The sequence below is a fragment of the Protobothrops mucrosquamatus genome, unplaced genomic scaffold (assembly GCF_001527695.2).
Source record: "Protobothrops mucrosquamatus isolate PMUCROS unplaced genomic scaffold, P.Mucros_1.0 scaffold4, whole genome shotgun sequence".
Classification (NCBI taxonomy): Eukaryota; Metazoa; Chordata; class Lepidosauria; order Squamata; family Viperidae; genus Protobothrops; species Protobothrops mucrosquamatus.
This window is the reverse complement of record NW_015386391.1, coordinates 14,989-41,517: the sequence shown is the minus strand read 5'-3', so window position 1 is coordinate 41,517 and position 26,529 is coordinate 14,989. Positions and strand designations below refer to the sequence as shown.

Here is a 26,529-nt window from a genome sequence, read left to right as displayed (position 1 = left end):
TTTTCCTTCCCCCCCCCCCCCCCCCCAGAATCACTACCACGGCTGCTTGCATGATGGACTTAAGGAGATACCCCCTTGACCAGCAAAATTGCACTTTGGAAATTGAGAGCTGTGAGTACCAGCCTGTTTGGCCTGGAACGGGCTCCCCCAGTGAGTTTGAAGAGGAACATGGGGTGAGGTTGGGTGGGTGAGTGGGAGAGGGAGGGAGGGAGAGCATGGACCCTCCTTTGCCTGCCAGCCTTTGACACTTACTCTGCCACTGAGGAAATCTCCTCCTCCTTTGCTTGCAGAATGCTATTTTGTCTCTTTTCCCGCTGAGTAGGACTAAGTGGGGTTCTGCTGTGGACATCTGTCAATGATGTTGCACAACCACATTTTTTAAACGGGTTTCCCCCACGGATTCAAAACCAACCATCTTTGAGTGTGTATGGGGAGGTGTTATTGCAAAACTGAGGCTCTGGGTGGTCTTCAGAGTGTAGGTAGTGCACACTTGCCTGGTGGCACAGAATATCCTCCCCCTCATCTTAATAACCTCCTTTAATTGGGTGGGAGGCTTCCGCTGCTTGTCGGAGAACAAAAGGCGCGAGGGGACCATGGTGGCCGGCTGCCATCTGGGCAAAGGGGGCCGGTTATGGCTGTCCGGACCGGTCCCACCCTCAACCTCCCGGGAACTGCCTGAAGCTTCGGCGGAGCGGGGGTGCGCGAGGCTCCTGCGCATCCCGGGGCCCCAGAGTCTTTGCCCCCGAGGAACTCGCCCTTCGCCACGCTCCTCTCCGGCGGCCGCAGCCAACAGCGGCCTCCAGCCGGAAAAGGAGCCCCTCTCCCCGCGGGGCTCAGGAGGGCGATGCTGAGGGCTTCCCCCTTCAGCCCCCTCGTCCCGAGAGAGCCACATTCTTACGCTGTGTCCGCCGAGTGAGGCTGCATCGGAAGTCGCGGGAACCTGATGGCGCGCCTTAAAGCGAGGCTCGCTGCCTTCGTTGAAAATGCGCTTGACGGCCGCACCCCACCGGGCGATCCAGTATCGGGCAGGAGGGCACGGCCGGTCTGGAAGCCGGGACGACCCTGACTCGCGCGCTTCAGCCCGCGTTTCGATACAGGCAAGGCCGGCCAAGAGGCCAGGTGAGAAGGGAGCCAGACTTCTTTGGACTCTGGAGATTAAAGCCAGGGCGGCTCTGTCTGAGATGAGCGACCCTCCCGGTTAGGGTGTGAGCGCGCATTCTGGGAAGGCACAGGAGGCAGCCCCTTGCACGCTCACAGACTCCCGTGTGCAGGAGTGGGAAGGAACTCTTGTGCTTGGATGTTCCTTTTTCATTCATCAGAGTTTCCAAACCTTTCTCATCTTCGGAGACATTTGAGTTGGAAAACCCCTGGTTTCCCCCCCCCCGCCCCTCTCTTCATTTAGGAAGCGGAAGGTGCAATTCCTAGGGCTGGAGAAAGTTTAGCGGACTGAGTTTGCCCTCTGCGTTTGTTTTTGTTTTTTTGTGTGGAGGTGACTTGGAAAGACAGCTTCCCAAGACAAGTAAGGCTAAGATTTCCCAGATGTCATCCCTGGAAAGTATGACAGCTGGCTGCAACAGCTTCTACAGGAGGAGAGAAAAATGCTTTCTTTTCGCAGAGGAATTAGGATTTATGTTTACATTTGTGACAGTTAGTAAATCCTAATAGCACTAATATAAATCACGGTAGGCAAGTATGATGCTAACTCGTGGCCTGTGAGCCTGTGGCTCCTGCATCCTCTGGCTATTCTCTGAAATACTCTGCAGACTTTGCTGACTTTCTCTGCTCTGCTTTTCTCCAGATGGCTACACAGTTGATGACATCGTGTTCTTTTGGCAAGGAAATAATTCAGCTGTGACAGGGATGGAGGTCCTCGAGCTGCCCCAGTTCACCATCATTGAGCAAAGGCTTGTCACCAGAGAAGTGATCTTTACCACAGGTGAGTTCTTCTGTCCTTGCCATATGACAACTCGGGGCATCAAGGCCTCGATGTAAACACCAAGAGAATTAGTTAAGCACATGGTGCAAAGACCTAGCTCCCTAGAGAAAAGCTGAGAAAACAAAGAGAAGAAGGTGACCAGTGGCAAGGGGAACAAACTCAGTTACAGTGGCATTGGGTGCACCCTTGGAAGTCCTGAAGACCAAGGGAGGGGCAGATCAGCAGAGAGAACATTATGTAATATGTAGGAGCAGAACATGACTTGATGGCACATTATCCACTGGTCTTGGCCAGATGTTTTCCATTGGAGTGGAAGGGAGCAGGTACTATGGTGCCTAACTCTTCTCCCCATCTCTGATTGCATGTACTTCTCTTTCTGTTGGTCCTACTTCATAATATACATTCTTGTCTTGGATTTTGTCTGCTGTATTCCCTGAAAGCAGATATTTAGCAGTCAACCACAGCTACTATTCACTTTCTCCTCCCCCAAAGCTGTGTGAAAATCTTCTAGCCTGGAGGTCTCCTTTGAGCCCTCTCTAGCTTCTCCACATCATTTAAAAATGTGCTCCCTTAACACAATATGGGTCTTCAAGAGTAATTTAACCAACACAGGGCACAGTGCTACGATCTTGGGATCTGGGACTTGAGGAAAGCATTGAGAGAAAAAAGGTGGAAAAATGAAAAAAGGGGAGAAAGCTCAGGTAGGCATGTTGGGGGAGGGAAAATAGTCACAGAAAAGAAGAAACTATGGAAAGGGAATACTGAAAAGGAACTGGTGAGTTTTGTATCCAATTTATCATTCATGCTTTTATTTGTTCAGTCTCCAGGTCTACCTGAGTAACAATTTACATATATGTCCTAATAGGTAGGCTTTATTCTGCATAAGCATTTCAAATTTTGTTATTTTTCTTAGAAGCCCTTGTTTGCATTTGTCATCACTTTTTATTGTTCCAGCAATTTGTGGATACATCAAATATGGCATGTTCCAGACTTCTCCAAGTAGTTCTTCCTCTTTCTACAATCTGCTCGTGGTGTCTTAGATAGCATTTTATTGAAGTATCATTTGGGGGCATATTTCTATTCTGAACTATCAAGATTTATAATTTTTTTCAGAAGTATATGCAGCACTGTGAGGGTTCTTTGTTTTCCAAAAACTGGACACACCACAATATAGAATAGATGAATTCTGTAGAAAATAATTCATTATAACACACGCCTTTCCTGTTCCTCTTGGTTAACTTTACCTTGCTAGGCTTTGCAAGTTGGTGTAGCCGGATTTGATGATTACAAGAAATCAAGGTCATACAATTTGTAGGGTGGCATACAACCTTTGTCTCCTCCCACAGGTCCTTGGGACTAGCTGCTGCCTGAGTCCTGTTGCTCCTTTTGGGCAAACTCTAAGCCAAGCACCAGGCAGGAACCCCACCACAACAGGTGGCAGAGTCATAGCTGGGAATCCTGACAGATAGCTCTCTTGCTTGCCTGTAATAATGGTACATTGCAGGTGTCCCACTTCGTCGTCTGCTCATTGTCTTCTTTGTTTCCTCTCCTACACAATCACATTTTCGTAGGTTAAGAGCCCAGGTGGGGGGTGAGACTCCCTGTGGATATCTGCAAGTTCCAAAAAGCATCAGGATGTAGCTCAATTAGCCCACCAAGTGTGGATGCTTATGAGTAAACTGTGAGGTGGGAGGAGGGATGAATCAATGAATGAGCCCACCTCCTCTCAAGTTTCTGATGGTGCAGTGCTTAGAATGCAGCACTGCAGGCTAACTCACTGCTCATTCCAGGAGTTGTTAGATTCTGAACATCTCAGGGTTAACTCAGCCTTCCATCCTTCCGAGGTCGGTAAAATGAGGACCCAGGTTGTTGGAGGCAATATGCAGACTCTGTAAACCGCTTAGAGAGGGTTGTAAAAGCACTATGAAGCGGTATATAAGTCTAAGTGCTATTGCTATTGCTGTTAACTTTTGCTGCTGTTTCGGAGAAGCTGAGGCTGTCCTTGGAGCGGTGGGATGAGCTGCCTTTCTGTCCAGCTGCAGCTGCCTTTCCCAAATGCAAACAGTAACCCCAGCTTCATTCCATCACAGGCCTTGGCTAGATAAGCATTGAGGCCCCTTTAGGTTGGAATATACTACAATTATCTGAAGCATTTTTTCATAACCTTTATATTTCACAGAGCCTCCTTCTCTCCCTCCCTCCCCCCCCCAAAGTGTGTCTCTTTTTGCCATGTTAGTTTCATTATTATTCATTACTACTGTTCCTATGTTGCCCACTTACAGTACTGTAATATTGCAATAAATGTCATTCACAACCAATACCACCAATTAAAATCCATACTGTAAATAATAATCAAAGCACATAGACAAAAATAAAAATTAAACAACTAAGGTTTATTGTTTCATTGCAATGACTATACTTGAAAAGGGTTAAGTTACAATAAATACAAATGCAACTCCTTTTCTCTCAAAACAGATGGTGGTTATAGGGAGTAATGAAAAATGATGAGAGATATTTAGAAATGAGCAGATAAAAAGAGTTTTAACTGTCATTTGCTCTTCTGATGCTTAGTAGCCCTGTTTTCTAAAGAGGGATTCCCCAGGTGACCCGTCCATGTGGGGAGCCATGAAACCTCTTTGGCTCAGGTTGCAGCTCACCCTCTTTTGTCTGAGCATCACAGGATTTTATAATTTACATGGCTGTGAAATAGATGGTTGCCGCTATTTACACAACCGGGTTACTTCATTGCTAGAAAGGGCTGGAAGGACATAGGAAGAATAATCTTTGCTCCTTCAAGCAGAACAGAAAACAGACAGTTGGGTTACAACTGTTACTTTATATTGTGGCTATTTGTCATTCAGATTTACTTACCATCTATTGAAAAGTATATAATAATTACTTTGATGTTAAGTTTTGTGCTGTGAAAAACTAGAAATTTCCACTGAGATGATTCCAAGATCTCCTTCTCATTATACTGTTTTTTTTCCCCTCGTCTATCTGGTAGGTTCCTATCTTCGCTTGTCGCTCAGCTTCCGAATCAAACGAAACATCGGTTACTTCATCCTGCAAACATACATGCCTTCCATTCTCATCACAATTCTTTCCTGGGTCTCTTTCTGGATCAATTATGATGCCTCTGCAGCCCGGGTTGCCCTAGGTAGGTCTACAGATTGACATCGACTTGAGACTGAGTTGGCTACAACAACAGAAGAATGTTTATCATGAATGTTTCAAAAAATTGGGAAAGTTTTCTAAAGGTTTGTAGTAGTAAACTGTAGATGGGAAGGCTTACAAAGGGGGAATTTCTGTTTTCTTTTTCAAGAAACAAAATTGTTTCTTGGGATATAAGTATATCAATAATGCTCTTTTCTCAGAAGTTCTGCAACTTCTGTTTATCTTGGCTGTGTAAATTGAGAGACTAACCCAAATAAGAAAATGTTGTTCAACTTTGAAGTCAGGGCCTTAGCTATCATTAATAAACCATCTGCCTCTGCAGGAGTCAGGCATCCAATTAATTTAAATAAAAAATGATAAACAGTATTTCTCCCTACCCCCAACTAATTATGGGAAACAATATGATCTTACTGACTTTGTTAATTCTATCTAGTATATCTGCTGAATTCCATTGTAAGTCAAATACCAATTAGTGATTCTTCAAGGTTATTTTGTTATCTGCACAGTCACGCAGTTTTGTGATAAGTAAAACCTGGGGCAAATCTGATTCGGGTAAGGATAAGGGCTAGGTCTACAGTTGGTCAAAATATTACTGGTTCAAGAATTAAAAGAATCTGGATAAAATAAATGTTTTTTTAAAAAATAAAAGTGAAATATCAGTTGCATTAATATTTTTGATTTTGCTTTTAAAAGAATGAATCCTGGAAATTAAACCTGAACTTTTAAAAGATCTGATTATCACCAGTTTAGATTATTAATCATGTTTTAGTTCTTCACACTATCAGCCAGATGTTCGCACTGGATTTGACATTATTGTCTATCGAGCTGAGATAGGCAGATGTGGATGTTTGATAGTCCTAAAGGTCTCAGGATGGAAGCTCTTCTGAGCAAAGCTGCCTTTTGCAATTGACTGATGGTGATTTTGTCAATGCTGATGGTGTTTCAAGTGGTGCTCCACTTGATTGCACCCAAGGCACCTATTACTATTGTATACTGTCTTTCTTTTTCTTTTGCCATTTCTATTTGCAAGTATTTGTATTTTATTATTCTTATTTTGATTAGTATTCTGTCCAGTTCCCAGAAATTCTGGACAGTTTACAAATGTTTTAAGTCATAAAAAAACACAAAAAACAACAAAAGCAAGGATAAAGATAGCAGGATGACAAACCAGGTGGGAGCAAATGAAAACAACCTCATTTAAGAGGAGGTTTCAATTCATCCTCATCAAAGGCTTAGGCAAAGAGCCAGATCTTCAGGGGCATGCCATAAAAATGTCAAACGCAGTCTAAACATCTGGCTAATTTCCCCACCAACCATAATAACATGCCATTCAACTCCTAGCACCCTTGTATCAAAGTATACCCAAACTCACAAGGCTTGTATTGCGGATCTTGTACAATGTTGTCAAGAAGATGACAGAGCAACCTGAGATTTTGTTACAGTGATTACGTAATCCAGAATTAGACCATAAAACAGGCAGGCTGTGTGGCCCCCTAAGGAGAGGCCCTCCAGCCAGGAATCAGCTTTCTTTTGCAGAATTAGTGCAGGCTTTTCACACAATCATCCCTCCCCGGTGCCCTGTGTTTTTTATTGTCTCCAAAAGCATTTTAAAAAGGTGCTGTGCGGCCTCCCTTGCTTCACTGAAAATCTTTTCCTGACAACCATCAGTTTGAAAGCACTAAATGTGTGTCTGAACTGTCCCTCCACAGGGGTCACCACAGTCCTCACCATGACGACCATCAACACGCACCTTCGGGAAACTCTGCCCAAAATCCCCTACGTCAAAGCCATCGACGTCTATCTCATGGGCTGCTTTGTTTTTGTGTTCCTGGCGCTCTTGGAATATGCCTTCGTTAACTACATTTTCTTTGGCCGGGGCCCCCGGCAGCAGAAGAAACAGAGCGAGCGTCTCAACAAGACAACCAATGAGGAGAAGCACCGATATGAGGAGAAGCGGGTGAGAGAGCAGGTTGGTAGCTTTCCTCATTGCAGAATTATGAGCAAAATACAGGTTGTGTCTTGTGAGTGTTAAGTGTAGAGAGCAAGGAAGAAGATCTTGAAGGTTATGTGAGCTACATTACCAAAATGCCAAGGGGAAAAACATATCTTAACTCCACAACAGACAAAAAAATAAGTGGAAGAGGCTCCCTCATTTGCATAAGAAATGGGGGGAGAGTAACTAACTTGAGGGACACCTGGAAGCCCACTAGTAACCAATGCAGCTGGCATAGCAGTGATGACACAGGAGCATAATGGAAGGTGCCTGGCTGTAGCTTTCAGTTTAGAATGTAGAATTCTGCAACAGATTCTCCCAGCACCCTACGTAAGCCAATCCCCCAGCTGTTTCTGTATCCGCTGCCCTTTTAGTGGAGAACAACAAGGACAGCCTTCCAACTGTTAGGTCATATGAAAGTCTTCATATACGTGAAGAAAGACAAAAAGGACAAGTACAAAAAATGGAAAGAGGGACACATAACTAAGGCAGAGTATCAGCAGATAGTCTGAATCTGCAAAGATGAAGTCTGGAAAAACAAAGGCTCAGAATGAACAAAGACTTGCAACAAGAGTCAAAGATAATAAATAATTTTTTTTCAACATATAAATAATAAGAAAAGAGTCAAGGAAACAGTAGATCTGCTTAAGAGGAAAGATGTCAAGGAAGTAACAGGCAATAGAGAGAAACCAGAGCTCCTTAACTCATTCTTTGCATCAGTCTTCACGCAAAAAGAAACTATAATAGCCCAACCTATCAAAAACCTAACTGTAAAAGACAGACTAGAAATAAGAATTAAAATAAGCAAGAAAATGGTTAGAGAATACCTATCTGATCTTAACAAATGTAAACCACTGGGAACTGATGGATTTCATCCTAGAGTTTTGAAAAAGCTGGCGGATGTCATCTCAGAACCATTGTACCATATCTTTCAAAAATCCTGGAACACCGGGGAACTACCAGAGGATTAGAAAAGAGCTGATGTGGTTCCCATCTAAAAAAAACAGACCCAGGAAAGTACAGACCAGTCAGCCTAACATCAATACCTGGGAAGCTACTGGAAAAGCTAATAAAAAAACAGATCTGCGAACATCTAGAAACAAATGAAGTTATAACTAAAAGCCAGCATGGGTTTGTTAAAAGCAGATTATGCCAAACCAATCTTATTTCATTCTTTGACAAAGTGACTAAATTAGTAGACCAGCGAAATGCTGTGTCTAGAAAAAGTTGGAATAGATAGCATCACCACCAGATGGATTTGTAACTGGCTGAGAAACTGTACTCACATGAGTTGTCCTTAATGGTACTATATCTACATGGAGGGAAATAAGTAGTGGGGTACCACAAGGTTCCGTCTTAGGCCCAGTACTCTTCAATATCTTCATAAATGATTTAGATGAGGGAATAGAAGGGGAACTCATAAAATTTGCAGATGACAGGAATAGCCAACACCTCAGAAGACAAGCTGAGGATCCAAAAAGATGTTCAGACTTGAACAATGGGCCCTATCCTACAATATGAAATTTAATGTGGAGAAAAGCAAGGTTTTACGCTTAGGCAGGAAAAACCTATGGTACAAGTACAGATTAGGCGAAACCTGCTCAAAAACAGTAACTGTGAGAGGGACCTTGGCGTCCTATTGGATGATCACTTTAATATGAGCCAGCAGTGTGTGGCAGTAGTCAGAAAAGCTAATATAATCCTTGATTGTATAAACAGAGGCATAGAATCAAAATCACATGAAGTATTAGTACCACTTTATAAAGCCTTAGTAAGGTCACACCTGGAATACCTCATCCAGTTTTGGTCACCACATTACAAAAAAGATGTTGAGACTTTGGGGAAAAGTGCAGAGAAGAGCAATTAGGATGAATAAAGGCCTGGAGACTATAACGTATGAAGAATGATTGCAGGATTTGGGTTTCGCTAGTCTAGAGAAAAGAAGGACTAGGAGGGACATGATAGCAGTATCCAAGTATTTGAGAGGTTGTCACAAAGAGAAGGGAGTGAACTTATTCTCCAAAGCACCAGAGGATGGAAACTAATCAAGGAGAGAAGCAACCTGGAAAAAGTTCCTAAGAGTGAGGACAAACAGCGGAACAGCTTGCAATCAGAAGTTGTGTGTGCTTCATCACTGGAAGTTTGTAAGAGACTGGACAGTCACTTTTCTGAAATGGTATAGGGTCTTCCTGCTTGACCAGCAGGCTGGACTAGAAGACCTCCAAGGTCCGTTCCAGCTCTATTCTGATGGATTTAAACATTGCAGATCTAGTCATAAAGGCACTACATCCAAATGTTGAAATGTTAATATCTACAACAGCATCATTACCGTTTTCAAATTTTCATAGTGTTTATTATAACTGGACAGCCATTTGTCCGAAATGGTATAGGGTTTCCTGCCTGAGCAGGGGGTTGGACTAGATGACCTCCAAGGTCCCTTCCAACTTTTATTATTATTGTTGTTGTTGTTGTTGTTGTTTTGTTGTTGTTATTATTATTATTATTATTATTATATCCTCTTCATCTGTTTTCCTTTGACAAACTTTTATACAATTTACTATTAATTCCAATCTTCAAGTAACCATTATCTTTATATATATAAAATGTACATATACAAATTTCTTAAATACTCTTTGTAGCATTCCCTCAATTTAGTTTCATCCCAAAGCTTTTACCATTTTTATTCTTCATTCTGTTTCTAAGTGCTCTTTCGGGTTTTCTTTATTACCTTCTGTGAAACTATTTTTCTCTATATGAAGATTATATCTTCCTCACTTTTTGTAGCAATCCTTTTCTTAAATGCAGGTTTTCTAATCCAGAGTCTCTTTCACTTTGTCCTTCCACCAAGCGTCCTTCTTCATAGTTCCTCCTGGTATAACACCACCTGTTTCCTTGCCTCTGTCACATAATTCTTCTCACTCTTTTCCAAGCAGCTCCCTTTCCTTATCTCTATTTTTCATTTACTCTATTGGAAGAGTGATCTGTTTTCTAATACTTATTCATACATAATATTTGCTTTCTCTTCCTGCATAACCTTTACAGGTAGTTCTCAGATTGCGACCATTCATTTAGCGACTGTTCAGAGATGACAGTGCTGAACAAACAGTACTCACAGACATGGTGAGATGGCATCACTTAGCAATGGAAAATTTGGTCTCAATTGCCATTGTAACCTGAGGACTACCTGTATTTTTGCACCTGATTCTTTCCCTACAAATTTGTGAAAAAGCTGCTCAAACAAATGTATCATTTATGACATCAACACCTGTGCTTAGGTATCATCCATTGTACAGATAAAATGTTAATACTGTACAATATCTTTGGCCCTTTTTTTCAGGTGGATCCTTATGGCAACATTCTTCTCAGCTCTTTGGAAATGAACAATGAATTATTAGCTTCTGACATGATGACCACAGCAGGAGAATCACGAAACTCTCTCAGGTCCTTTGAAGGATCAGGAATCCAGTTCCGCAAGCAGCTGGCCCCTCGAGATGGTTTTGGACACCACCCACCAGTTGAACGCCACGTCCCACTGACCCACCATGCTGCAGCCCGTACTCGTGCCAACTGCCGACTCCGCCGACGATCGTCCAAGCTGAAGCTCAAAATTCCTGACCTGGCAGATGTCAGCACCATTGACAAATGGTCAAGAATCATTTTCCCCATCACTTTTGGATTCTTCAACCTGGTTTACTGGTTGTACTATGTAAATTGATGCCTGCAGACCAGAGAAAGAATAGGGGAAGACACTCAAACTATGACAACAACACAGGAGTGTGGCGATCTTTGGGGTTTGGTTATTCTCTTAATTATGACCAATTTTTCACTCCATCCCCACCTTTGATTTAATTTCTGCAAATCGTTATTCCTCTTTTCAGCACATGATGCGCACACAGAGTTTGTGTGGTGGGCTATGTGGGTTTGTTGAAGGAGGAGGGAATGGTTTTCAGGGATTTTCCTACCTTCCCTCCCTCCCTCCCCCTCTGTTATGCTTGAAATGCTTCACCCCCAGGGGTGGGTAGGGGGGAGATAGTCTCCATCTCTTTTAATTCATTGTTGCAGCTAGTTTAGTTCTTACAGTAGTCTTGCAAAAGTTAGCTCTAGAGTGTGTCGGCAAATGCCTGGCCATCCGCTCCATTGGCTCACAGATTGTGCAGTTCCTCACCTGTGAGGTTATTCTGAGAGTTTTTCTTTCTTCGTGGATTCTTTTGAAAGATGGAGCTACATTCTCCTACGGCATGAGTTTCCTTTATTTTGTCTCACCTTCTATCTTATAGGTGCATAAGGGTTTGTTTAAAACAATAGAACCCATATTTTGCAACTGTTTGGGCAGAAACGGGAAATTACGGGCGGGGGGGGCGGCATCTGCTGTGAGTGTGTTGAGGACAAAGGAATGTTTGTAAGCTGCATTTACAACTTTTAGAAGTTTGGGAGTGTTTGCTTTCCTGGGGTGAATGTATACTTTCTGAGGTGAGGGAGGGATTTGTATTGTCCATTGGTTAAATAGGACTGAGAGTTGTAGGTGTGAAAAAGGTAGAAGACTCATGCTGAATTGACTTGCCAATAAGTGTCCTAAAGGAAGGCTGCTGCTGCTCTGTTTCCTTCCTTCAAGTTGACTTTGCCCTGCTTGAGTGGGTCCCTTTTGGGCTGCCACAGCTTTACCTACCACTGCCCTTATTTCTTGATGCCAGAAGTGGACCCGAAAGCATCTCAAGTGGCAGTAAAATTTAGATGGATCCTTTATACAGTTCTTTTTCTAATCTCTTTTGATTGGACGTAATATGACCTCAGAGCAGAGTCCATGAAGTTATAGTTATTTGCAAATGCCAATGAGCAAAATTGTGGCCCATTATCTGTTGTTTATTTATTTATTATTTTATTTTGGCTTCTATTTTATTTATAGAATAATAGAATAACAGAGTTGAAAGAGACCTTGTTGTCCAACCCTCTGCTCAGGCAGGAAACCCTATGTCAAATGGCTGTCCAATCTCTTCTTATAAACTTCCAGTGATGGAGCACCCGCAACCTCTGGAGACAGGTTGTTCCACTGGTTAATTGTTCTCGTTGTCAGGAAATTTTTCCTTAATTCTAGATTGCTTCTCTCCTTGATGAGTTTCCATCCGTTGACCCAATAACTTGACCCCCGCCTTCTTTGTGGGAGCCCCTCAAATATTGGAAGACTGCTATCATGTCCCCCCTCGTCCTTCTCTTCATTAAACCAGACATACCCAATTCCTGTAACCATTCTTTATATGTTTCAGCCCCTAATCACTTTTGTTGCTCTTCTCTGCATTCTTTCTAGATTCTCAACATCTTTTTTACATTGTGGCGACACAATGTAAAATTTATACAAAATGTATAATGTACAAAATTATACAATGTAATTGTACAATATAAAATTCATTTAATTTATAAGCTGCCCCACTTCCAAGCACCTCTGAGTGGCTGACAATTAAAAACCAACTTATTAAAAGAATAGAAGAGCAAAATCCAAAAACATCAAGACAAATAAAACAGTAAAAGTAAAACAGTCTCTTCAGAGATTCCACACTTTATGAAGAGACAATGCAAAATTATTATTTGACTAAACAAAAATTCTAAATTTCATGAAATTTAGAAAAACAATTAGTACAAAATGTTTCTAAAATTCAAATATAGTCATTCCCAACTTCTGCTAAGCTCTCATAGACTAGTATCCATGCATTTCAGTTCATACTTTATATTTCTGAAAACCTGATCTGCCTTGTACATTATCTTTGGAATATTCACACCTAGCCAAAAGAAAACCTTTTTAGCCTCTCTCTTACACAAAGGCCTTTGATGTATTAATTTGAAATTCTCACTGCTAGCCGTTCAAGTATGATCACTGTATCATTCTTGAAAAGTAAATGCTTAACTTCTTTCTTTAATTCTAGTATTGTTTTACATCCTCTGGAATATCTTTCCTTTTTGGGATATGTTCATTTTCATTTTCATTTCGTTTTCCTGAATAATTGTAATGTTCTGTCATTTAATGTAGCATTTTTAAATTCTTGCATTTTTCTATCATAAAGAAGGCATCCTGCACATTGTAGTATCTTTATTTTGTAAAAGCCCTCTAGACAAGCAGACCACATGCAATTACCGGCTATTTCCAGACTTAAAACCTTTCTTGTGATTGCTACATCAATAACCATCTTTGGATTCCTATACGTGAACAGTATAACAGTTCCTTAAAAATAGCTTGCAAAGATTTATGATTAAAGTTCTATTGAAAGTTGTTTTCTGGAAATAAAGACAATTCTTGTACATCCTGGTAGCAATACTGCATCTAAATCAGATGCACCAGAATTTACAGTTTTTCACCTTATATAGTAAGATGGGTGCCTTTGCTAACAACCTTCTTAATTTATTACATTTATCTTCATCAATTGGCATCCACCATAATTACATATCCTGCAGCACCAATTTGCTTAATGCAGTTCTGCCAGTGTCCATTTCTGGAAGATGTTTTGCTAATAATTGGCCAAACTTAAATATTGCTCGGTACATTAACAATAGCGTCAATCTTCATTTTGTCAGGTTTCACAGCACTGCAGTTAACATATGTTCCAAAAACTTTACCTCATTTAATCTAAGCATACATCTTCATTTCTTTAATTTAAATTTTTTCTCCACCTTTTTGAAAACTTGTTAATTCTTGTATTCTTGTTTATCCTTAACCTATGTCAGAATATCTTCATTAACTGTCACAAAGCACAAGACTGCTTCTAAATCATCTAGAATCTGCTGCATTTTATAGACTTCTGGGGCAAAACCCCAAACAAACTTTCAAAGTTGTACTTATCAAAAGATGTACTAAAAATTCATCTCTCCAAGCTCCTGTAATCTAACTGCATTTTTAAAAAAAACTACTTGCATTTAAAATGATAAACAATTGTGTTCCCTCTAATTCTTCTTCTGCAGTTAGTAATAATAGTGTTTCCTTAAAATAGCTTTATTTAAATTTCTGGAACTGAAACATATGTTTGTTTCCATCCTGTTTTCTCCATAATTAGTATTGGGTTTACTCATTCAGCAGTCATCTACTTTTGTTATAACTCCTGCGTTCCACTCTATTCCATTCTTGTTCAATTTTTATTATTACCGGACAATTTTTTGGTGCACAGGAAGTACTTGTTAATTCAATTTGATTCATTTCATTTCATTTAAATTTAATTCAATAATGTCCTGTTAGGTATCCTAACCTAAAAATCAATTTTTAAAATTCATATGCTGTACTACACATGAATTTAAAATTCTACTTCTTGCAAAAACTCTCAATACAAGATTTAAATGAATTATTGCACTTAACCTAAAGAAGAACCTAAAATCCACAACTAGAACTTTAATATCAAACTCATAGGTTTATGCCTGCAATTTATTTTACATTTTTTTCTGCAACTATTCAGTAAAACCCAGTATTTGCTTGGGTCGTTGTAAATCTTAAAATTTCAGTGTTGTAACAATTCATAATTAAATGAACAACTTGTTCATCTTTTATTCCCTCTATTTTAAAAACTCTGGCCAAAGTTCTTCTTCATTCAGAGCACATAACATGTTTGTCATTAGTTCTATACAGTTTTGCAAAATGACTAAGCTTCCCTCTCCTTCATTCTGCCCCAACAACTTAGCAGGCTGTTTCAGGAATATAAACTCTAGGTAGGTATTTCCAGTCTCCGCCCTTTGGCATCCCAACTGATTGCTAAGATATGTAGCTTTTGTTGAGTTTAACATTTTACTAGTCAGATTCTTCCAACATTAATCATCTTTCTGTAACTCTTTTCATTCAATACACGATACAATCTTTAAAAGGTTTCCCCAAAATTTGCTGCAAATTTTAACTCTGTTATATAGGGGATAATATCTTCTTTTTGTGTCTTTGTAGGCCTTTCATAATGTAATATTCTTGGTCAGTACAAAGTAATTTTCACATTTCTCAAACAACGCTTATCAGACTCTTGGTCAATCTTTAATAAAGACTTTGGTTACCTCATCTCCAGCAACATGCAGAAACAGGCTGACTGTAATTTCTCATTCTTGGCATTAAGTCCACTACCCATCCAATGCAGCTCAAGTTTTTGCTTATTTTCTCCAGTTTTCAGCACATGTCCTGTAAAACCTAACCTATCTGGGACTGCAGCTGATCTGTACTAGAAATTCCAAATTTTCTTGGTTTTCTTTTGATATCGTGCTATATTTGTTCCACTGTGGCAAACAGAAATAACCAAAACCCATATAAAATACTCTTGTACATTTTACTGCTGCCAGTTTACATTAGATATAAAAAACTGCTTGTCAGCACCCAGAGGTAACTATTTTGATCTACTCATCTATCCCAATTATAATTTTCCTTCCAAGAGGTACCACCCCAACTCTCCTAGTGGCCACACTGATGCCCAAATCTGGAAGGAGGGCCTCCGCAGTTGGAAGCCAGCTGCAGTTAGAACAACCACAACCGGAAGTTGACATTGCTCCACCTTTCCTCTGGATGTGAAAATCTGTACCGGAAACCAAATAATTCTATGGTCTCTAGGAAGTAATTGTCAGTAGCGATGACCCCACAAGAATGTGTGTGCCCATAGAATACTAACTGATGAAGGAATCATTTATTTTCTTATTTTCTCATTCTTGCAAATACACAGATTCTCTTCACTTGTTCACTTAAAATATCTGGCCAGTGACAATGGAAAAGAGAGAAAAGCTGTGTTGCTGTGACTTGTCACTATTTGGACAAAGGTTTCGCCTACCTAAGCCAGTCGTGTCTGTCCACTTCTACTGTCTCTACATCCGACCCCATAATTAACATCCTTTTAACAACTGCAGCCAGTTCTCATATGTCTACCAACTCTATCAAAATGGCTCAATTTCAGTTCATTAGTATATCAGTCACAAAACCACCAGGCCATCCTCCTGAGAGCTATGGAGCAGCCAGGACTTCCTGAAGACCCTGAACCGGCATCCCTCTTTCTAGCTTGATTCTTGTGCTTGTTTTCTAAATCACTCTTGATCAGCATTTCAAAAACATTTTTGTTCAATCTTCTTTGACATGCAAACAGTTAAGATTTAATCTGCTTCTCTAATGCTGGAGAAGCAACACAGAAGAGAATAGGAGCAAAAAAGATCTTGATGAAATGCTTGATGAGTCTGATGATCATCCTGGACTAGTCAAAATTCAGGATGAAGTATTACCATCACAATTCCTTTTTGGGGAGGGAGGAGGAGAAAGAAGAAGAAACAATAAATATTGTCAGAACTCTCAGGATAGCACAAACTGTAGGCATGCTTTATTTTCTTCTGCTGGCACAAAATAGGGCCACCACCACTCAGGGACTTTTGTGAATCGTGGGTGCCATCCAGTCAATCGCTCCATATTTCAATACCCCACTCCTTCCTCAGGGAAAAAAAAGACAAGTATATGGATTAAACAGTAGATGAGAGAAAAGAAATGTGGACTGGAGTCAGCACGGTGTTTTGGAAGCCAAGCTTCACCTACCAATTTGCCTAATCGTTACGTGGCCGATGCTCCCCACGAGTGAATCAGTTCTATTGGAGGCAGTGAGGGCTTTATGAGCCTGGGGTCTTGAAATTACCAGGTGCTTCAGACAACATGGAAGCAGTGTTTTGAGCCAGGGGTGGCGATGATCTCAGCTCAGCAATTATTCAAAGTAAATGTGATACAAGGACTTGCAGGAAGCTAAGCATTGTACAGGAATGGCTAAAGTGCATGGAGAGTCCTAATAGAATAATTCAGAGTTTTTGAGATTGGCACTCGTTTACAAGAGAATGAATGAGGAAGGAAAACTAGTAATTAACAGTGTTAAATAATTAACGACATGTCAGAGTGCCAAGGCTACAGAGAAAGGAAGCTTAGCCGCAGTGGGGTAATACCTTCCACCTCAGGTGGGTCAGTGGAAAAGTCCCTGATTTGAATGCTGCCGCTCAGTGCAGGCCAAATTGGCCTGCCTGGTTAGCCCTGTGATTCAACACAAGGCTGATTTCTTGTGAGACTCTCCTTGAGACAGTAATGGGAGGAAAAGGTTTGTCAGAGAGGCCGCCGGCTCTGTGTGCGTGTGCATGATTTTTGTTTTACAATTTTGTTGTTTCATTCTCTAGGCAAGCAAATCAGATGGAACAAGCAGGGCGGCAGGAGAAGTGTAATTTTTCAGAAAGAGCCTTAATTCAGAAACATGAACAAGGAATGTTGCCCCTGCCGCTGGCATTCTTGTGTTTGCTTGCATTAAGCAACAGGAAGTGGGCAAAGATGGAGTTTACCCACACGCCACAAGCTTGATTTGACACCAGTTTCTCTTCTTGTGTCCTCCCCATATGAAAAAAGTGTGGGGGAGGGGGATGTTGGGTCTGGAAAATAAAGAAAACACTACGGTTATTTTTGCCCTTTGGCAAATAATAAGCAGTGGAAATCCAAGGATTTCTCTGCCCAGGAAAAACACTATTTTCTGTTCTTTCCTCATATTTCAGAAAAAAGAATTGGAGCTCCGATCCCAGTGCAGAGTAATGAGCAATATCAGTATGTGGGAATCCTCAGAATCAGGCCAAATCTATTACCAATAAATTCCAGAGGGGATTGGAAAACAAAGTTCCCTACTCCAGTTTTTGAGCAGTGCTGTGTTCCTACCTACTGCTCCCTTTTAGCTAGCACAGTAGCTCTGATCAACCTATCAGCGTATGAAGCATACAGTAGAGAACAATTGTATACTAAGCAAGGCCTTATTGTCTTCAACCTGAGAAAAACAATCCCACATGCTGTCAGGTTGTTCTCTCCCTGCCAACCTTGTGCACCATGTTGATTGTTATATTCTGGATGTAGGACTATCCCAGGAGGAAGAGAAGTCTTTCCATGGCTGCACAACTAGCGCCATTACTCATTGTGTTCCCTCCTTTTCCCTTACTAAAGTTTCATACTGTCTGTCATTGGTGAACATTTTAACAATAGTTCTGCCCCCCCTAAGAGGAACACATGGACTCACCTGATAGTCTATATAAATCTCATTTTATACAGAAAAATAAGGTGACAATGATTTAAATATAGAGGGAACCTTGGATAGAAATGGTAAGGTGAACAAGTTGTGTAGTTGAAAGAGTACAAATTTAATAATAATAATAACATCTGCCTATCCTAGATCCTTGGAAATGACTCAATAGGTGGATCGAAATGCCAAATCCAATCTAAACATCTGGCTGTCTGTGTAATGAATCATCATAATAATAACATAGATGAGATAGTGGCACATAAATCTAATAAATAAAATAAGTATGACAGCATTGTAGGTTCTTGGGGGGGGGAATGGATACATATGAAGAACAACACCAGCTAAAGAATCAGCAGCTGTGTTTTCATATGTTGTGTATACTGCATAATAGTACTAATTGCAGCTATAAATGATGGACAAGGGCTGGAAAAGAACAGTAAGATAACCAGGACTAAAACAGGAACAGATAGGCTAACTGAACGACGTTCATAAGATGCTACGAACAAGGAAGGAATTTCTAAATGAAATACTATTTGTTAAATTAAGTAGGTAACTGTCTCAGACACTAAGTAATTTAGATCTGAAATGCTAATATGCTACTGATTTTTTCTTGCTATGTTCACACGTAGGCAATCACCACCTTCCCGGGTGGTGCTCGATCAGGCCGCAGGGCTCTCGGAGAGGAGCTCAACAGTGAATTGGATGGTTCACTTGCAGTGTTAGATGTTGAAATGTGGCACTAAATAAGTAGATTCAGTTCCAATATAGCCATGGTGCAGAAAGTGTTCGTCTTCCTCACCAGGGCTGGTGCTGGCTTATACTGCTTCCATGCCTACATTTGAGGACAGAAAAAGCTGCTGCTTAGCCAGGCTGGGGATGATGGTGGGAAATTGCAGGAAGGAAGCCAAATGGGCAGAGTCCATGGCAAGATTGCCACCCGAAGCCATTGAGAGACATCAAAGGTGGTGTCTAATTCCCAAATTTGCCTACATAATTATTATCTTTGTTTCTAAAAATTCTCCTATTTGTGTCCTGGGACAAGTGACATATTACATATGAACAGACTTCCCAAGTGCCATATAATTTATAATGACAGAATATGTGTTTGTGCCAAGTGGGAATTCTAAATTGTGCTGGATAGAAATGAAAGGAAGTAACTGCCGGGAGATCAGGCAGCAGTTATAGGGTGTTTCTGTAGCCTTTCAGTGAAAAGGTTCCGAAAGAGTCCCTGGCAGGGAAAGGCTGCCTTGGTCTTGCCTGCAATAGCTGGCAATTTATACTGTAGCGAACTTCTACTCAAACTGGAAAATGGTGTCAAGGAGAAAGGAGACCTACACTTCATCGGTACTTCCTACCTTCCCCATTTTGATGGAAAAAGGAAACTCAGTGAGTTTAGCAGGATTTGACTTCACTCTTCTTAGCATCCAGTTTCTCTCAGGCTTTGTAAGGTTATGTTCCAAACTTCAGGAACATGCGGCTTTCCAAACAAAGTCTTTTTAGGAGCAAGTAGAACACTGTCAAATATCACCTCTTTGCTGAACTAGGTCAGTCATAAGGCATCTGAATCTGGACAGGAGACTGAAAATGTACAACTCATCAGTCTATCACGTAAGCTTGTGATGTATGAAGCCTTTTATACTCTTATTAGAACTTGTTATCCTCTCTATGCTGCCAATACTTAAGCTCTGGATCTGGCATGGGAATGCCACTGTTCCAGTTGAGAATGCTGAGAGTCCACCGTGGCCACAAAAGCCTTTCTCCAGCCAAAGTCTGCCAGGAGAAGGAGAGCCACAGTGGCCTTTGCAGGGGATACAGTCCAAAAAGGAGGCAGTCAGTGACCCAAAGAAAAAAGAAGACAGGGGCCTGGTTAAAATTTGAATATTACCTGAGTCAATTCAACTGAAAGTAGTAGTTAATATATAAACACCAATGCATTTAACCAAGTAATTCCCCTGTCATGTTAAAATTAATTGGAACTGCAATTCACTGGCAAGTTTTGCAATTGCTCTGGAGGTTCATAGTCCACACTTCAGAGAAGTACTTGCTCAGGATATTTTCAGGGCTGTAATTATGTTAGGTGCTTTGGGCATCGGTATTACTTTATGCTTAAGCAACAGGAATTTCTGCTCAATAATTTAATTTTGAAACAAGTTTTAGACGTGTACTATGGCCATTTATCCAAAACGGGCATTGTTTCACACAGTAAATAACACGGCAGTTGACCAGGAGGTGTAATTTAGACCTGTGGTGCAAATGGCCATCTCGAGACAGAAGACTTTAGCCAAGTTGGAATGTTCAACAGAAGCCACGAGATACACCTCTTCTGTCTTCTAAGAGACCATCTGACCAACTTCAGCTAAAGCCAGGAAAAGGCAGAAAATTCCATTATCGTGATCTGGGAGCAGATGTTGCAGTAGAAATTGTTCTGTCCAACCTATTTAATCTTTCCTAAACAGGCTACTTTGCACCCAGGTTACTTTGCATCCTAAGAAAGAAAAGAAAAGAAAAGAAAAGAAAAGAAGAAAAGAAAATCTGCTTTTTAATTCTATTTGATTTGCATTTTGTGCATGAAATGTTGTTTTTTATATTTTTTTCCTCATGAAAGCAAATTCTGCTTTACAAGTGTACAAAGCAGGAAAGGAAATAATCTTTCTAGCAAAGTGATTTAGCTGTAGATTTTTGTATTAAAAGGCAAGAAAACAAACAAAACAAAAAAGAAAGAAAATAAAATAACTTAAAGAGCCATCTTTGTCTACTCTAAGATGTGAAAATGTGATTGGTGAGCAAATACTTCCTTTTCACAAGTCGAGAGTTATCCAGAACTCCTGCTCTGCAGAGGAGAGAAAGCGACTGGAAGTGCAGATTCACCAATTGCTTCATTAATAAAGTGCTTTCAAAAACTGTCTCTTTTACTACATAGGCCGGTTTTCCTTTTTGATTCTGTTACTTTAACAGTGACAGTTTTTGAAAGATGTCAAGAAACTAACCTTTAAAAAAGAAACTTGAACATAGTTTACAGTTTTGTATAAAATACGATCAATATTAACTGTTTTTTTAACAATCATAAGAGTGCCAAACAATGTAAACTGTGTACATTCATGTTTTGTTTTGAAAAGTATTGAAACTCACAGACACACGCACGCACACATACCGACACACATACATCCCTAACTCTAACCCTTTTTAAAGAAAAATCAAATGGCAATGTATGTGGTCTAAAATGTATTTTAAAATTGTTAAATAACAATTGATCAGGAGTCTTTTTTGTTTTGTTTTTTAACCCAGAAAAGAAAGAACACTTTCAAAATACAGGTTGATAGAAGATATGTTTATTTCTTTCCTCAGTTTGAAGTAGAAATGTTTTGCTTCATTTTGGTTTGGGGAACACACCATCCCAGAATAAAGGAAGAGAAGCGAATGTCTCTCGGCAGTAACTGGGGGTTAGAATATACGTTTTCAACCTTGGAGTATTGGATGGGAATATATTTAGTAGAGAAACTTGCTCTGAATTGTAAGAGAAAGGGATTGGGGGGGGTGAGGAAGACCCACACAACGGCCACCAAGCCGACTCTGCTGCTTTAAAAGTAACTGCCATGCATTGGTTGAGTGCCACTTGACAGTCACAAAGGCTAAGACCAAAATGTCCGTATGTGCATGCACAAGAGGGAACATGCATGTAGGCTCCTGCAGGCATCCCAATGTGACCGTGATCACCAACTAAGCAATAGGCTACAAGTTCTGAACACTTAGAGCTGTCCGGCAGTCCTGACCATTTCGGCTCACAGCTGCACCAGAACTGAACTTGAGGATTAGCTATAGGGTTGGAATTAAATATCTTCTTCTTGAGAAACAGAGCAGAAGTGGCTGCCTTGACATGGCACTCCCTTTGTTGTGGAAAAGTCCTCCTATTCTGACGGGATGCAACCCAGGACATCTCCCCCAGCCTTTTCCAGAGCCCTGGTGTGAAAGATGAAGAAAGGTATGTTCTTTATTATTTAAACCTTATTAATATTAATAGGGCATCATAGTCCTCCTTAACTTGGATTAAAGCTTTTGAAGCAGGATTTCTTCTGTGCCTGTGTTGCAGCAAACAGACCCCCTGTTGCCATGTTAATATTAATAAGGTGTTAATAAAGATACAGAACAGTAACCTTAAAATGCCATTAACAAGATTTATTTCTTTTGATGGCTGCAATATTCGATTTGGCCAGCGGATGGCAGAGTTTCTGTCCCCATAGGATTAGCATTGAGGCCACTATAGCCCTTTTTAATGGCCTCGATGCTATCGCTAAGGGGCGGAAAACCGTGCCCTCCTGTTGTCCAAGCAAGTACAGCAGCCACCAAAAGAAATAAATATTTTAAATGGCATTTTAAGATTATTATTCTTTATTAATAAAAAACTTATTAATATTAGGCCATTTAATTCTGCGCCTGTGTCGCAGCAAAATGGCCATCTGTCACCCTATTAATATTAATAAGGCGTTAATAATAAAGATAGAGAATAATCTTAAAATGCCATTAAAAAGTATTTATTTCGGCGGCAGCAATACCCAATTTGACCACAGGAGGGCACGGTTTCCCGTCCCATAGCATTAACATCGACGCCATCGTAGGCCTTTTGCCCAGGATCGGGACACCGAGAAGCTAAGCCTCAAAGCGCAGAGCGTCAGCCAAAGCGTCGCCACTCTATGCTCCTCCGAAAGGGACGGGCCGCTTCGCTCGGCCTTCTGCGCATGTCCACCGGCTCGTTCCATCTCCCAGAGGCTTTCTCGGCATGGCGGACTTCCTCTCTGATCAATGAGTTAGGCCGTATACTTAAAACCCCATTAAAAAGGCTTATTTCTCTTCGCGGCCGCAATACCTGTTTTTGACCACAGTAGGACACAGTTTTCCATCCCATAGCATTAGCATCGAGGCCGTAGTGGGCCTTTTCGACGGCCTCAATGCCGCTATCGTTAAGGGACACTGAAAACAGTGCCCTCCCGTGGTCCAAGCCGGTTATAGCAGCCACCAAAAAAATTTTTTTTTAAAAAAGGCGGTTTAAGTTTATTATTCTTTATTAATAACGCCTTACTAACATTAGGTTATCTTATTCTGCCCCTGCGTCGCAGCGAAAGGGCCTCCCGTCGCCCTATTAATATTAATAAGGTGTTAATAATAAAGATAGGGGAAAAATAAACAACCTTAAAATCCCATTTAAAAGGTTTCTTTCTTTCGGCGGCTGCAATACCCGTTTTGGACCACAGGAGGGCACAGTTTTCCGTCCCATAGCATTAGCACCGAGACCTTCTCGACATGCCGGTCTTCCCGTCCGACCAAATTGGCCATCCCCCAGTGCATTGGGAATCGACCTTCCTATTACGGCCGCCTTCTTGTCCGCCCTTCTTAGTCGTCCCTACCAACTTCCTTTCACAGCGACCTTCTCGCCATGGAGGACTTCCTGTCCGTTCGCTTCGGTCGTCCCGCTGTGCCTTTGACGATGACCTTCCCAGTGCGGCCGACTTCCTGTCCATCCGTCGAGACCGTCCCCACCTTCCTGTCCGTTCGCAGCACGGTTCCCTGCTTTTTCCCGTCGTCTTTTCTGCACTACGCTGACGGAGCGCCATTAAAAAGGTTGATTTCTTTTGGTGGCCGAAATACCCCTTTTTCCGTCCCATAGCTTTAGCTTTGGAGTCCATCATAGGCCTTTTTAGTGGCCTCCCTCCTATAGCTAAGGCAGGGGTAGGGAACCTTGGCTCTTTTGTGACTCGTGGACTTCAACTCCCAGAATTCCTGAGCCAGCCACGCTAAGGGACGGAAAACTGGTCAAATCAGATACTGCAGCCACAAAAATAAATAAACCTCTTTAATGGTGTTTTAAGATGATTATTATTTATTATTAAAACCTTATTAATGTTAATAAGCCACGATAGGCCTTAACTAGTTTAAGACTCGAACCAGGATTTCTTCTGCGCCCGTGTCGCACCGACCGGGCCTCCCGTCGCCACGTTAATATTAATAATAAGGCGTTAAGAATAAAAACAGAGAAGAATAACCTTAAAATGCCATTAAAAAGTATATATTTCTTTCGGCGGCAGCAATACCCGTTTTTGACCACAGGGGGGCAGGATTTCCCGTCCCATAGCATTAACATCGAGGCGGTCGTAGGCCTTTTGCCCAGGATCGGGACACCGAGAAGCTAAGCCCCAAAGCGCAGAGCGTCAGCCAAAGCGTCCCCCCTCTATGCTCCTCCGAAAGGGACGGGCCGCTTCCCTGGGCCTTCTGCGCATGTCCGCCGGCTGGTTCTTCAGGAGTAATCTCCGAGAGGCCTTCTCGGCAAGGCGGACTTCCTGTCCCTCGATATCGGCCGTCCCCCAGGTCCTGTGGCAAAAGGACCTTTCCATCATGGCCGACTTCCGGTCCTACGTCATTAATCGTTCCCCCAACTTCCTTTCACAGATGACCTTCCTGGCATGGCGGACTTCCTGTCCGCTTAAATTCGCCGTCCGCCCGGGCCTTTGAAAAACGACCTTCTCATCATGGCCGGCTTCCGGTCCGTTCTTCTTAGTCATCCTGCAACTTCCTTTTGCGGACACCTTCTTGGCACGGCGGACTCCACGTCCGATCAACGAGGTAGGCCGTAAACTTAAAACACCATTCAAAAGGCTTATTTCTCATGACGGCCGCAATACCCGTCCTACAGCATTACCATCGAGGCCACGGTAGGCCTTTTCGACGGCCTCAATGCCGCTCTCGCTAAGGGAGGGAAAACAGTGCTGCCCTCCCGTGGCCCAAGCCGGGTATAGCAGCCCCCAAAAGAAATAAACCTTTAAAATGGACAAAGGGCCTCCCGTCGCCCTATTAATATTAATAAAGAGTTAATCATAAAGACGGGGGAGAAAATAAATAGACTTAAAATCCCATTTAAAAGGTTTATTCGTTTCGGCGACCGCAATACCCGTTTTTGACCACAGGAGGGCACAGTTTTCCGTCCCGTAGCCTTACCACCGATGACGACCTTCCCAGTACGGCCGACTTCCTGTACATCCGTCGAAGCCGTCCCCAACTTCCTGTCCTTTCGCCGTACGGTTTTCCGCTTTTTCCCGTCCTCTCTTCTGCACCCCGCTCACCCCCTTCAAGCAAACCAATATGTTTTTATTCAAGAATAGTTTTGTTTGCCCTGCCCTGCTATTTCTTTAAGGAGATCGTACGTATGTCGGTTTGTATTTAGGTTTGATGCTTCTAAACTATATTTCTTAGAGATACCTATGTATTAATATAGGTGGAATATCAACTATCTATTTGAAATAGTGTACATTTTTATTAAGAAACGATAAATGTAAAAATAAATATAGTTTATTTTGAAAATGTATATAACCTATCGATCCCTTATAGGTTTATTATTTAAAGGATGGATAAAACGGATGAGACGTGAGAAGTTACAACTAATGGAATTTATTAATTTGTTCGCCGTCCATCTAACTTTGTAGACCTTCGTCCAAAGCAAGTCAGGGTTAGGAAGGGCAGAGGTAAGAGAAAGGAAAAGACTTAAGTCCTCCGAAAGGGACGGGCCAATTCTCTCGGCCGTCTGCGCATGTCCACAGTACTGCATGTACAGCACCGTACATAGGGCTCCGTACGTACGGCTCTTTACTGTACATACAGTTCTGTACGTGCGGTACCGTACGCGTGGCACCGTATGTGCGGTACCGTACGTACGATGGGGGGGGCTTTCCAAGCCACGGCAACCAGAGGTGGGCCCTAAAGACACTTCACTGCACCTCTCCCGGAGCGTGGCCACTGCTGTTGAAGGTGGCTTTGCCAGCCCCCAGAGGACACCCTGGTCGATTCTTGGTCCTCACACCCTATTCGGTAGCTACTCCGTAAGTCCAGAGCAGGTCTTCCAGGAGGAATCCGAGTCCCTTCTGCTCGTTCTCCAGGTCATTTGGGTGCCACCGGGCAGTCTCTCTACTCAGCAACGAATCCAACCGTCACCCTGAAACATCTTTGTTGTAATAGCATTTTGTTAAAAGGAGATTCTGCCCGAGTCCCAGCAAAGTTTGTGGTGTCATTTCAGGGAGGCAAAATCGGGGAGGAAGAAGCCCCGATGACCCAAACCACCCCCACCCCCCGTTGAGCATCGTCCAACGTCCAACTAGCCCTCAGTTGGGGCAACGGGAGGGCGCGTGCAGTGCAGAGACCCCCAAAGCCGCTTCCCATCGCACAGCACACCCCGATGCAGGGAAACAAACCAGTTACACACAAAGGGCCAGGAGTTGCGCGTGCAATCTTGTGGGAAAAGGCAGAAGAGGAAATGCAATTGTATTTGTAGCCTGGGCCGATCCTGCCGAAGGCTTCTTTTTAGCTCCTCTTTAGATCCGGGGCCTGCGGGGCACGCTCAAGGCTTTTGGCGTCCGTGTCGGGAAGGGGGTTCC

General features: G+C 42.0%; 1 protein-coding gene across 2 annotated transcripts in view; it reads left to right on the top strand.

Moving 5' to 3' along the window:
- The window catches only part of LOC107303266 (gamma-aminobutyric acid receptor subunit beta-4), a 32,387-nt gene extending 21,569 nt beyond the window's left edge, over positions 1-10,818 (top strand). The window contains exons 5-9 of one of the 2 annotated variants that reach the window (XM_015832479.2): positions 29-111; positions 1,799-1,936; positions 4,941-5,093; positions 6,820-7,067; positions 10,441-10,818. In XM_015832479.2, the coding sequence (XP_015687965.1) occupies positions 29-111; positions 1,799-1,936; positions 4,941-5,093; positions 6,820-7,067; positions 10,441-10,818 (1,000 nt within the window). Of the gene's footprint in view, positions 1-28; positions 112-1,798; positions 1,937-4,940; positions 5,094-6,819; positions 7,080-10,440 lie in introns of both variants that reach the window. The other variant, XM_015832478.1, reaches the window with a different exon arrangement.
- The last annotated feature ends 15,711 nt before the right edge of the window (positions 10,819-26,529 follow it).